This window comes from Palaemon carinicauda, chromosome 35 (genome assembly GCF_036898095.1).
Source record: "Palaemon carinicauda isolate YSFRI2023 chromosome 35, ASM3689809v2, whole genome shotgun sequence".
In the NCBI taxonomy this organism is placed as follows: domain Eukaryota; kingdom Metazoa; phylum Arthropoda; class Malacostraca; order Decapoda; family Palaemonidae; genus Palaemon; species Palaemon carinicauda.
Window position 1 is genome coordinate 29178462 of NC_090759.1, and position 13953 is coordinate 29192414.

Below are 13953 nucleotides of genomic sequence, written 5' to 3' on the forward strand. Positions count from 1 at the left end.
TCATTGCACCAATTCCCTTTGCTTTTACCACATTAAGGCATGATAGATTTAAAGATATGTTTATCATATCACTTAATCTTGTTTATCATATCACTTTATCTTTGCAATTATTCATGAGATAAACATTTCCCTCTTTGGGCCCCGTATTATCCTTAGTAAGAATTAAATATGAGAGATGACCTCACATTATAGCTCAAGCTACCGTTAGTGATAAAGTCATTTGAATTTATGTATTGCAGTCTATTAAGTTATACCCCCTCCCCTCCCCACCTACTCTCCTCTCCCCTCCCCAACTCAACTCCCCTCTCCCTTCCCACCTCCCCACCTCCTAACCCCCTCCCCACCTCCTAACCCCCTCCCCAACTTCCTTCCTCCTTCCTTCCTCTCCCCTCCCCATCTCCCCAACTCTCCTCCCCTCCCCACCTCCGAACCCCCCTCCCCAACTTCCTTCCTCTCCCCTCCCAATCTCTCCTCCCCATCTCCCCAACTTTCTTCCCCTCTCCCCCTCCTCCCCTCTCCCCCTCCCCTCTCCCCCTTCCCAACTCTCCTCCCCTTCCCAACTTCCTTCCTCTCCTCTCCCCCTAACTCCCCTCCCCTCTCACCTCCCCTTCCCTCTCACCTCCCCAATTCTCTTCCCCTCCCCACCTTCCAACTCTCCAACTCCCCTCCCCTCCCCACCTTTTCTCTTCTCCCCTCCCCACCTCCCCAACTCTCCTCCCCACTTCCCCTCCCCTCCCTTCTCCCCCTCTCCTCCCCTCCCACCTCCCCAATTCTCCTCCCCTCCCCAACTTCCTTCCTTCCTCAATCAGGTTGTGAGGGCATCTAGAAATCCTTACCTCCAGATTAAGAGTTGTTCATGATTTCACTAAGCTATAGTAGCTTAGTGGAATAGTAATCTTGGATTGATGGGTTCAGAATGAGAGGTTTGGAGAGCTCCTTTTGAGAGAACTATTTTGGCAGAAATTCGAAATAAAGAATGGATATGATAGACATCTCAATGCTAAGGGTTTCTACGCAAGTCTTTTGACTGCTTTGTAACAATCTCACCACCATAACGTCATATGCCAAAGTAAATCAGTAGCTGAAATCTTTTTGCATGGCGGACACTATTGCAGATTTGCTCAAAATTAGTATACATGACATTGATTCTTTCACGTATGTGGCCGTATTTTTAATTGTTTTGGAACAGTGGGTATAAAATGATGTAACACATTAATAAATAACTTAATTTACGAGATCGAATTGATTGATGTCACCCCTTTCTTTGATGTCGTTCCTCAAACTCATAATTTCGTGTGACCCCTTTTCCTTTCTTCAACTCCGATGATTACCTTCCCTCGACTCCTTCCCTGAAGTACCATAAAGTCCTCTACTATCATTCGAGTCTTTTAATTCATATCCCCCGACTGCTATTCACACAGATCCTGGAACGCACAGCCGACGGCTCCAGTAGCAGCCCTGGCAGGTCCTCCACAGGATTCGGCTACGACAAGAGATTCATCTACAAGAGGTCCGCCGGAGGAGACGCTGCCAATATGGCCGTCGGATCCACCGGCCTCAGTGGAGAAAGGGTGGCTCCTCTCTACAACCTAGCGCAGTAATATCCTCCTTTGACACAAAAATAAATAAATAAAACGAAAAACTAAACAAAAAATGTCCCTCCCTTGTCCTTCCTCTCCTTCCCTCCCCCTTAACCACATGACTAAGACCCCTCTCAGAATGTTTATTTGTCTGTTTGTTTCATTGTTTGTGATGACAATTATTCCGCCTCCCTTCATCCCTCTGTAGGTTTCCTCAATATGTCATGGTACGGACGACGATTGATTTTTCTTTTCGTTTTTCTTCCCTTTCTTTTGTTTAAAGGATTTCTAATTTTCCCTTCAGAATTGTCTTCTTGAACTACAAGATCATATTTCATTTACCTATTTTCCTTAGTTCGAATCCTTTCCTATCCTGCTATCCTGAAAAATTATTCATTCTTACCATATCAAATTGTTATTTTATTTCTATTTTCATTACTGAATTATCTCCTTTCCAATACGATAGTTTTTATTCATTACAATCCTATATCCCGAAGAAGACACCTATGTATTGTAAATCGTACAGCACAGGTCTGTGAACCGGCCAACAGTCATCTGGCCATAAATAAAAAAAAAAAAATGTCTGTTTTAAGTTTGTTTAATTACTATATTTGAGATTCCCAAGCATTATACGTCTCACCAAAGATTTGTAAAAGCTGTTTCTATTGCATATTATGTATCTATTGTTAACTTGTGTAAGATTTTATGACAGGAATTTATTTCTCTAAGACGATTATGTGTATGAAAATTTGATAGCATCTGTAATTCTGATGAGACTAGCACGCCTAAGAATATGTAAATATATATAGTATATATATATATATATATATATATATATATATATATATATATATATATGTATGCTATATGTATAACAACGTGCGTGAATAGTAAACACTATGCATATAAAAATGATACAAGTTGTATTCCTGCAACCACCAACCAAAAAAAAAAAAAAAAAAAATACTGGAAAGAATGATCTTATGATATATAGGTACACATAGTCTCAGCTGAGCAAGGAAAAGAAGAAAAATTAAATGATGACCACATTTGGATATGATTTCAATCCTTTCATGATTCCTAAGGATATCTGCTGTAGATTTATCTTTCTGTTCTTGTCCATATCTCTCTCTCTCTCTCTCTCTCTCTCTCTCTCTCTCTCTCTCTCTCTCTCTCTCTCTCTCTCGTAGTTTGTTATGCAGGCATTACTTCATTTGTATGGTAGATAAATTAGACTTGCACTTGGAAAACATCTCTGTAACAAGTGGTTTGTCAGTTTGAAACCATTTATGGATGTAGTCGCAGAAGCTCGGCTGACCTGTGCCATAACAATACATCAAATTCCAAACTGTTAATAACAGTCTCCTTGCTAAAAGCCTCCAGAAAAAGTTAAAGACAACATAGAAGCAACGCAGGATGCCGACCTTTTTCACCAAAGGATTCTGTTCATGGAGATTACGCAATGATGTATAACTTGATCCAGGAGTATTGCGAATTTGTCAGCCATCTTGGAATATCGGTGTATCCTCACTACAAACTGATGATGACTTGTAGTGAAAAAGAAATAGTTCAGTGACTAGTCTTCAAATATCGTTCTCCCATGGAGTATTAAAGGTTTAAACATTCTGAAGTCATGCTTACTATCAACAGAAAGCTAAATATATCTATTCTAGATTTGTGCAGTTAGGTGGTTATTTTTTTCTGAATCACTCCAAGAAGGGAGTAAACTCGATAGAAACTTCCTAAGGCAACCCACTTCCTTTATTGCCATTTATATTAGATACCAGAGGAATTTCTATGTCCCTATTGAATACAACTTAGCATATGCTGTTCTTCCAAGAGACTGAATAATCTTGTATTACCACAACTTGCAATTCCACAGAGGAGAGAAAATCTATTATCAACTTTAGTGATGATAAACTTGCTTACAAACTTCTATTTTGAGTCTTTATGAAACTTTTGAACGTCTCTATTATTTTCTCCTCTTCGTTTATAGTTTTTACAAAAGGGGATCTCTTGAATTTTCCTTTTGAAGTCTTCCTAGAACTGTGTTGGTCGTTCCAAAAGTACCTCTGTCATTGTTTGTGAAGTAATATAACTATCACTGAGTATATATAATAAAATATATGTATATTATATAGGTGTGTGTTGGCATTATGTAATATCTTTCGGTTTCTTCTGATATTGTATATGTGCTCCTGAAGTTTAGGCCCATGGTTAAGACCAGTGCAGCTTGGTGTGAACTTCAGTCATGAATAATCTGGAAATTTCCCTTTTGAGCTTAAGGAGGATCATTATTGTCTATTAAAATTCGAATTGTTGCAAAGGAACAATGTACAGTCGATCTTGAAGCCATCCAGTGTCCTTTAAGAGTTACATTTCACTTTGGTGTCGTGTCCTGTCGAAGCCGGCTTGAAGTCCGCCGCACATAGCAGCGTACAAGAACATCTCTTCCGGAGGACGAAAGTCACTAGCATGTGAAGGCCGTTTCTCTAGCAAACTCTTACATTCACCTTTACATTCTAATTAGCTAGCTTGAAGTCTGTAAGATTTCTTGTCATCCAACAGATGGTAATGTAAGTGGAAGAGGCAAGCCCCCAGCTTTATCTGTGTGATCAAGCTGGGGCGCCTGCCATTGGAGAGTGCGCTCAGAAATGTCTGAACATGCTGCAAATTGTACGCAACAAACCATTATCATAATAAAATCTCTCAGGCTGGAATTGTCCCGTGTTTTTATTATCTCCTTCCTGTGACTTAACATTTTCATTGTTGCGGACTTCTCTATGAGCAAATACCCAGTGTCAGTACAAGGCTGGCTGTTATACAAACAATCTTGACTGTCATTGAAAAAGAGAAGTTTAAGGGGTGGAAATTTTAATAGGGATTTGAGGGAAAATAGAAGAGAGATTTCTTTCTTGAAAAAAAACACTATTCTCTAAGATTGAATCGGTAATTCTTCTGGCCAGATACAGGGAAAAAGCATAACCTTTTTAGTACTACCTTGGCGCAGATAAGAAAAAGTATTGACAGTTTAAACAAAGGGGGTAAGTAAAAATGTCCCTGCCATTTTTATTCTATTAAGGCCTGTCCAGACGAGTCGGCCTGATTGTCGGGCATGCCTGATACTGATAACGGGTAAACAGTCAAATTGCCTGAAAGGCCGGTGATTGAAGTCACCAGTCAGTGCCCGATGCTTCGAGATCTGACCCTGCCACATGCATGTTATTGTTAACCTAGTTTACCCATAATGGTTTCCCCACTACCCAAGTCATTATAACACTGTTCAGACTTGCCATGGCTGCCCCTATTTATTGGATACAACCACTAACATGCACGTTGATTCCTCTTTTTCGTCAAAATCTATGCATCTGGAATGTAAACCTTAAGTGTTACAAGAACATTTAAACAGATAATGGTTTTTATATGACCTGATATTTCTCACTGATAGTGATATAAGACCTTCATTATCAAAAATAGACAGAAGCAACTATACCGAGAATACTGACGATTTCTGATACTGAGGAACATAGCCGTGCTCTCTCTCGCATTATTATAAGAAGACTTATTGTACACCACGAAAATTTAATCACTAAATACAATGGCTTAAAGGGTAACATGGCAAATAGTAGGGCTAATGTAAACAATAAACCGTGTGTAGCATTCAGTCAGTAAAAAATAAAAAAAAAAACGACATAATTATGTATTTTTATCATACAAATTGTTATGCAAATGACGATCAAAAAAGAAACAAAAACAGAAGAATAAACTTTACCCAAGTATATGAGGTTTATAGTAGCTTACTGTCATATTGATATGCATTATGTAAAGCTATGCTGGCATCGTTGGGCAAGCCTGTCTATTCGTCAACTCGGCTGTGTGGACAACATTCACGGGCATGCCCGGCAAAATGCGCCTACCATCTGCGCTGCACTGCAGACACGCTCGCCCATCTGGGCAGGCCTTTATAGTTATCATTACTAATATATATATATATATATATATATATATATATATATATATATATATATATATATATATATATATAATATATATATGTATTATATATATATCTTTTTTAATTCATGGAAGAGAAGGGTTGGCTGTTGATTAGGAAGGGAATGTGAAAAGGTCAGTTAAAACAAAGAAAAAGACAAAAGCTAATTAATAAGACATCTCTTGTAATATATCTGTGAAGGAGGGTTTTTGTCACTCAATACCTTCATATAACAAAACTAATTTTGCTAGATGATGAATTTTTTGGCAGCATAATAGGTAATAAGAAAAAAAAAATCCCCCAAATTCTAAGGTTTCCATTTTATCCTTTTTAATTAACTATGACTTGTCTTAGCTAATTTCTTGGGCTATTATGGAATCTTATCTACTCCATGGAATAACGGAAAAGATTTTTTTTTTACTTTCAAGAACTTATATAAAACGAAGAGAATGAACGGACAAATTTTTTTTTTTTTTTTTTTTTTTTATCTGCACGAAAACCTAGTTGATCAGAACTCAGTTACAATGTTGAAAAGAAATGTTTTCTGAAATTTATCTCGTGTTTAAAAATGATAAGAGGTTTATACTTTTAGCTGACGATAAATGCAGAAAACTAAATGTTAACGGTTTTTGCAAAAGAACGAAAACAATTTGAGCGCATCGTTCTAACTAGGAAGAGAGAGTTAAGCGGAAATACAGACCCATCGGAAATAGTGTTAAAAACTCTAGGGTGTGGTATCACCAGTGCACCACACGCAGTGCACTGTAGATGTTAATAAAGGGTCTTCATAGGGCTCCCTCGTCCCTTAGCCCCACTTGCTTTATACCCTTTTACTTTACCTTGGCTAATTCTTCCTTTCTTGCTGGCCAACGTCTCCTAACCACAATTCATAGTGCAGCCACAAGGTGTGTTTTTCAGCTGCACTTGGCCTCTGAGTGGCCCTCTTCGTATAGTGCTAGCCAATGTAGCCCTAATTCATAAATCCAATCGAAAATTATGCCAGCAACAATGCGAGACCATACATCTTTTCCTCAAGATTCCCAAAGGCACAAATACATAGGTTGAAACATTAACAACAAAAATTCCCTTGAGGAAAACTATTTTTCCTAGAAGGACAATGGAAATTCATGAACCTGATAGAATGGCCTCCATTGTATTCTTTTCATTCCAAGACCAAGCCCTTTCCCAAGTCCACTTACACCAGTTTGCGAAGGTAATGGTAAGTAAACATGTCACTGGGTTTTGACAAGTCTGGAATGGTAATCCAATGCTGACCACCTCTGTCACCTGGGGTTGGAATCGGTCAACGTTCTCTAGGTCCCATTACATGGTCATATTAAGGGAAAGGAAAAATTAGGGTGTTAAAAGTTTTCTTCTCTCAGGTTGTGTAATATCTTTCCTAGCATAGTAAATGATGCGTTTGCATCCAAGAAATGAAAAAGATACTATATAACCTTGTAAAAAGACTAAATACAAGTTTGGGGCTTCTTTTGAGGTGATACGAGACATAAAAGTGTGGAAAGGTCTCGCTCGAGCTGTTACGGATCCTAGTGTGGCCTAATAGCCAATGGAATAATTACTAAAAGATGAGATTTTACCATTAATACTCAACTAAAGTTAACTACATAGACTGGAATTTAGTCTCAGGATTATAGTAATGGACCAAAGCTTCATCCTGTGTGATAAGTTTGTCAAAAAAGGCTTCCTGGTTTTGTTGGCACATGTCCAAAAGAGCGTATGAGCAAACCACTCGCTCCTGCTTCTGGAAAGGAGTAAGGAGCCTGGAAATCCCCCGTGCAGACAGTTTATACAAGTGCAAATGATCCTGAATAGGGCTGTCTATTGAGGAGAAGGCTTTCATAGGGCTGTTGGTTGATCGGAACATCTGGATAGGGCTGTGTGTCAATGGTAAGACCTGGAGAGAGCTGTCTGTTGACGGGAAAGCCTGGAAAGAGCTATCTGTTTAAGAGAACGCCTGGAGGAGCTGTCTGTTAATGGGAATGTCTAGAGAGAGCTGTCTATTGAAAGGAAGGTCTGGGGAGAGCAGTCTGTTGATGGGAAGATCTGGATATGGGTGTCTGTGGATTAGAAGGCCTAGATAAGGTTGTAACTCATGCTGACTATTTGTGGGGTATGGTTATTGGCAAAGCTGCAACACCATACCCTGAGCAAATATTCACTATACTTCAGCTTTATGGCAATACTACAATGTCACTGTAACCTAAGGCAGAGGTATCAGGAACACTACAAATAGTCTTATCTCCATTTACGCTTAATGAAATTTGTGAAGAGCCCATGAATTGGAAAGGTAGGTACACTACGCCAAATCGCGCCACAAAGGAACAGAAGCATGAAGGTATGAGCACCCCACTACTGCACAAACTATATCTGGCCAAATTCTATAGATTCAATCCAAGGCAAAATTGCACTGGTGGTGTGGTATATAGGTAAGTATCCTGAATACTGTAAAGAGAAATATTCTTCCAGGTTGAAAATTGGAGATTAAATACAAAGAAAAAAAATGATACACCATGACTATCCATATATATTTAGTTTCGGTTACTTGTGGAACAATCACCACCTCTGGCCTTTAATAGGTTATATTTTCAGGTAAATCAGAGTCGCTATTATTTATCTTTTAAATTCAGATTAAAACATTGTTTGTATTCTGGTACTGATTACGAGGTCAGTCGTTACGAAAAGTTAAGTTCTTATTTTCGTCAAAGAAGTTTAAACAGACGAGCAACAGTCACCCGTACCAATGGGCGAGGGAAGAGTACACTGCAACAGAAACAGGTAAATATATTAAAAGGCAAGTTCAAAGTTATACAAGAGAGGTGCATAAAGGGCTCTAGCTAAGTAAATATCACTATTGAATCTCTGTATACTTCCAGCTAATGAAACCATTCAAGTCAGTCATTTAACTCTGAGAAGAAAAAAGTAGATGCACGGTACAAAACATGAGACAAATGACATTAATCATAAAGAAGGAAAATTCGAAGTTCCATGAAGAGGCTGCACGTGGAGTCCTTGAGCAAAACAAATAGACATTTCTAATTACACTTTATCTTCCCAAGATGGAAAGGAATGATAAAGACGTAAGTGTACCAAGGGACTCTACTTGGATATATCGGGTAACTTTTTATCTCCCCAGAAGATTCAACGTGAGGTGTCCCCCACGACGTGGGTGGCCGAGTCAATTGTGATACCTCTATTTCTAACGAGCAATGGTATTGATAAGCGCTTTTCTTCTTCCACACCCTTCGTCAGGCAAATGTAAGATGAGGGGAGTGGCTGATGGCATAGATCTTGTCGAACGTTGCCAATTAGTCGACAAGTCAAAAATTTTGAAGAATTATTCGAGGAAAGGAGCATGGACATATACTTAATAAGTGACGAATTAATCTGTATATCTATTATTTTCTGCAAATGTAGTTATGACTTCATTGTCTGTTCTTTTCTCTGGTAGAAAAAAGGGGAGAAGGAGGAAGATTGAAATTGCCATATAATAATTTCTAGGACTCAAGACTAGAATAAGTAGATGGAGGGACAGCACACACACGTGCGTGTATATATATATATATATATATATATATATATATATATATATATATATATATATATATATACACATATAATATATACGCATATATATATATATATATATATATATATATATATATATATATATATATATATATAAATATATGTGTGTATATGTATAATTGTGTATATATATACTTATATATAAGTATATATATATATATATATATATATATATATATATATATATATATGTGTGTGTGTATATATATATACTATATATATAGTATATATATATATATATATATATATATATATATATATCTATATATACACATATGTATATATATATGTATATATTTATATATATATATATATATATATATATATATATATATATTATATCTGCATATATATATATTTATATATACATGTATATATATATATACATACATATATATTTATATATATATATATATATATATATATATATGTATATATATATATATATATATATATATATATATATATATATATATATATATATTTATATATATACACACACAATAGCAACAAAATGCAGCTGTTTCTAGTCCACTACAGGACAATGGCCTCAGACATGGGGTTTGGCCAGTTTCCATCACCACGCTGGCTAGTGTGGATTGGTGATACTGTTGTGGGAGATTTTCATCTGATCGCTCACAGTAAACCAACCTAACTTGGGTGACCGGCGATAACTAGGACAGCTTTGCTGATCATGGCGATACACAAACCTTTTCACCACGTTAAGGTATCCCCACTCAGAAAGTATCATTTAGCTAGGAGGGACAGAATATATATATATATATATATATATATATATATATATATATATATATATATATATATATGTATATATATATATACACATATATATGTGCATACTATATATATGATATATATACATATAATATATATATTATATATATATTATATATATACATATATTTACATTATATATATATATATATATATATATATATATATATATATATATATATATATGTATATATATATATATATTTTCTTGTGACTACTCTTTCACCCCATCCCCCAGTTAGGTAGGTATGTAGGTAGGTAGGGCGAGAGTGTAGTCATACCCTGGTGAGATGGGATACCTCGAGAATTACAATAGGAATATTTAGTCGTCAATTAGAAATCTATACTATATTTAGAGGGAGGGTTATGGATAAAAACGAATTCGATACGATTTTAAGATTGGTCTGAATCAAGCTGCTGATCCCAGTCTCCTCAATCTTCATCAACTTTGTCAAATACGTTTCTTAGGATTTATCATAATTTTTACCCAAAAAAATGCCAGGATCTAGAAAGAAATGTCGCCCTCGTTCGCGCATTAAATTCATCATAGGTATCAAGATTTTAAACGGATGTGATAAAAAAAATAATAATTTGGCAATCGTAGAGGCATTTTCTCTTTGAGCACTTACTCGTTTTTGTCTATGCCACACTACATAATGTATGGTTAATTTATTAATTTACAAACTAGCATCATAACACCCATGCTCATCGAGTTTAGAGAGACGTCATTGATGATAACTTTACCAAAGAAATCAATTAAAGGAATTTTAGAACGTACACGAGTCGCCTCCTCTTGCTAATCTTCCTAGGAATTCTTCTATTTTCTTTTTACCCTAGTTACGTTAAAAGATGTTAACGAACAGTTCTACTTTATAACAAGCATGATACTTGAAATGATTGAAAATCAATTTATTCATTTTTTTCCAGTTCACAAAAGCAATAAGCCAGATGCTCATATGGCTTTTCTAGCTGCTAAAGATTTACAGGTATCATCAAACTTACTGTCAGGATATATATATATATATATATATATATATATATATATATATATATATATATATATATATATATATATATATATGTATATGTATATATATATATGTATGTATGTATGTATATATGTATATATATATATATATATATATATATATATATATATATATATGTATATATACTGTATATATATATATGAATATATATATATTATATATATATGCTGTTTTTCCTACCTACATGAGACTAATATTCTAGTCATGAGACCTAGACCTGATATTAAAACTTAATCTTCCTGATATTATTATTATTATTATTATTATTATTATTATTATTATTATTATTATTATTATTATTTTCTTTTTTTATTATTATTGCTTATTAAGTTACAACTCTAGTTGTAAAAGCAGGATGGCTATAAGCCCTGGGGATCCAACAGGGAAAATACCCCAGTTAATAAAGGAAACAAGGAAATAAGAGACGCAATTAGCAAATGAAATAAAATATTGTAAGAACAGTAACATTAAAATAAATATTTCATATAGAAACTATTAAAACGTTAACAAAATAAGAGGAAGAGAAATAGTAAAGAACACCATGCCCAAGTCTACCCTCAAGCAAGAGAACTTTACCCCAAGACCGTGGAAGACCATGGTACAGAGGCTATGGCACTATCCAATAATAGAGAACAATGGTTTGATTTTGGAGTGTCCTTCTCCTAGAAGAGCTGTTTAGCATAGCTAAAGAGTCTCTGCTACCCTTACCAAGAGGAAATTAGCCATTGAACAATTACAGTGCAGTAGTTAATCCCTTTCAGAGAAGAATTTTTTAGTAAAGCTGAGTGTTGTCAGGTGTATGAGGACAATGGAAAATATGTAAAGAATAGGCCAGACTATTCGGTGTTTGTGTAGGCAAAGGAAAAATGAACCATAACCAGAGAGAAGGATCCAATGTATTCTCTGGCCAGTTAAAGGACCCAATAACTCTTATAGCCCTTTGTGGGACATGGCAGTACAGTCGCATAGTGGTCATTTCTATGTAGCATCATGGTTATCCTGAAACTAGGCACATGTAGGAATAAACCACATTGGATTGCCTAAGGAAGGCATGAGTAGGTGGAGCTGCATTTTTTCTCATAATGAGGGACCTTGTCTTGGCCGTCTGGCAGTAGACTGTGAACTTGATCTTGTTCACATATGCAGGGGAGATATGGTTGCTGACGATGTCTCTCACTGCTTTTTCGTCCTTTTGGTACTCTCTATGCATGTACCCCTTGAAGTATAAGTTCATGGTGGTGGTGTTGTCTTTGGTTCGCTAGTCACCTTGATACCAAGTGTCCAATGCTAGCTTGACCTCGCACTTTACTTGCTTATTAGAATACCCATTATTCACAAGGACCTGGGTGATGCGATCAAGTTCTTCATCGCCTTGGCCCAGGAGGAGCAATGGGTGAGGGCCCTGTAGACATAGGCCTTGAATGTAGAGACTTTATACCTGGCAGGACAACCACTATCCCAGAGGCATAATCCAAGGTTAGTGGGCTTGGTGTAGTCACGTGTGCTGTAACCTGAAGAACTCGGGGATATGAGGACATCCAATAAGGGCAGTTGACCATCGTTGCTGTGCTCCACAGTGAACCTAAGGGAAATGCACTCTTCAAACTTCCTGCGGAGAGTCTCAGTGTCCTGGGTGGATGGAGCCATGACATCAGGTCAATGTATGTGTAAGAACACCCTCTCTTCGACAACTCTCATGTAGAAATTGGCAAAGAGCACACGGGGGGGGGGGGGGGAGCCCATCACCACACCATCCTTCTGTATGTATGTGTGTCCCTTGTGGGTGGTGGAAGGGGCCTTCCTGCTACATATTTCAAGTAGGGCGTGGAGGGCCTCCTCAGGGATGTTCAGAGTCGGTGTAGAAGAGTCCCTGTAGACTCTCCAAAATCAGGTCAATAGCCTCCACAACAGGAACGTTGGTGAAGAGGGATTCTACATCCAGAGAAGCAAAGGTGCTAGTGCTGGGAGAACTCCTCAGGTTACACAGGAATTCAGCGGATGAGGTGACGCTATGCCTGTTAGGAACATAAGGGTAACGATACTATTCAATTTCTTTGCCAGGTGGAAAATGAGCATGGGGCACTGGCTAATGATAAGCCTGAGTAGGTTACCACTCTTTTAGGTTTTGATGTTGCCATACAAGTAACCAGAGCCAAAATCTCCAGTGATGGTCTAGAGGTGGACGGTGTCAGTGGCAGCATTGATGGTCTCAATCTTCCTGTTAGCTTACCTTTTTATCTCTTCGATGAGGTTGTGGGAGAGTTTTTCAAATTTTTAATTGTCTGCCAATATCAAGTCGAGCTTACGGTGCTACTCTTCTGTGTGATCTAGACAAAGGCAGTAGTCTTGTCCGCTCTTTGAACAGTCACTTGGGCTTCTTTCTTTAGCTCTTTAGCCGCCTCCCTCCCCAATATTTAAAATTCAGATGGGTGATGGTGAAAAATCAACAGTATTTTGTTAGGATTAGATTGTTGATAATCACAGTTCTTGGCATAATTCGCTTGACATATGTCAAAGCTGGATTTTTATTTTATATTGTATTATGAATTACATTTAGATGTCCTGTGAAATATTTTGTTACTACAAAATGTTTTTCATCTGTTAAAGGCTAACATTACTGCCAGGTCTTTGTTCAGATAGCATCTATAACATTTGCAACGGTTTCAGATGGCTAAAATAACTGTCAGAGATTCGCTCAGACAGCCTCAATAAAAATACACAAGATTTATTACTAGTGGCCCTTCTTTTCAAATTGTGGTACATCCCTACAATAGAGTGTGCACCCTAGATTTCTCAGTGCCTTATTAAATTTTATTGATTTATCTAGTTTTCATGCATCTATTTTTACTTTTCCTTTCTTTGTAGCATTCTGGACTTCTCTCTCTCTCTCTCTCTCTCTCTCTCTCTCTCTCTCTCTCTCTCTCTCTCT

At 36.9% G+C, this 13953-nt stretch overlaps 1 protein-coding gene across 3 annotated transcripts in view; it reads left to right on the top strand.

Moving 5' to 3' along the window:
- LOC137627673 (uncharacterized) overlaps window positions 1-3309 on the top strand; it is a 559839-nt gene extending 556530 nt beyond the window's left edge. For all 3 annotated transcript variants that reach the window (XM_068358863.1, XM_068358864.1, XM_068358862.1), the window contains one exon: window positions 1422-3309. In XM_068358863.1, coding sequence (XP_068214964.1) covers window positions 1422-1601 — 180 coding nt within the window. In that variant the 3' untranslated portion in view covers window positions 1602-3309. The remainder of the gene's footprint in view (window positions 1-1421) is intronic.
- Window positions 3310-13953: the final 10644 nt, after the last annotated feature.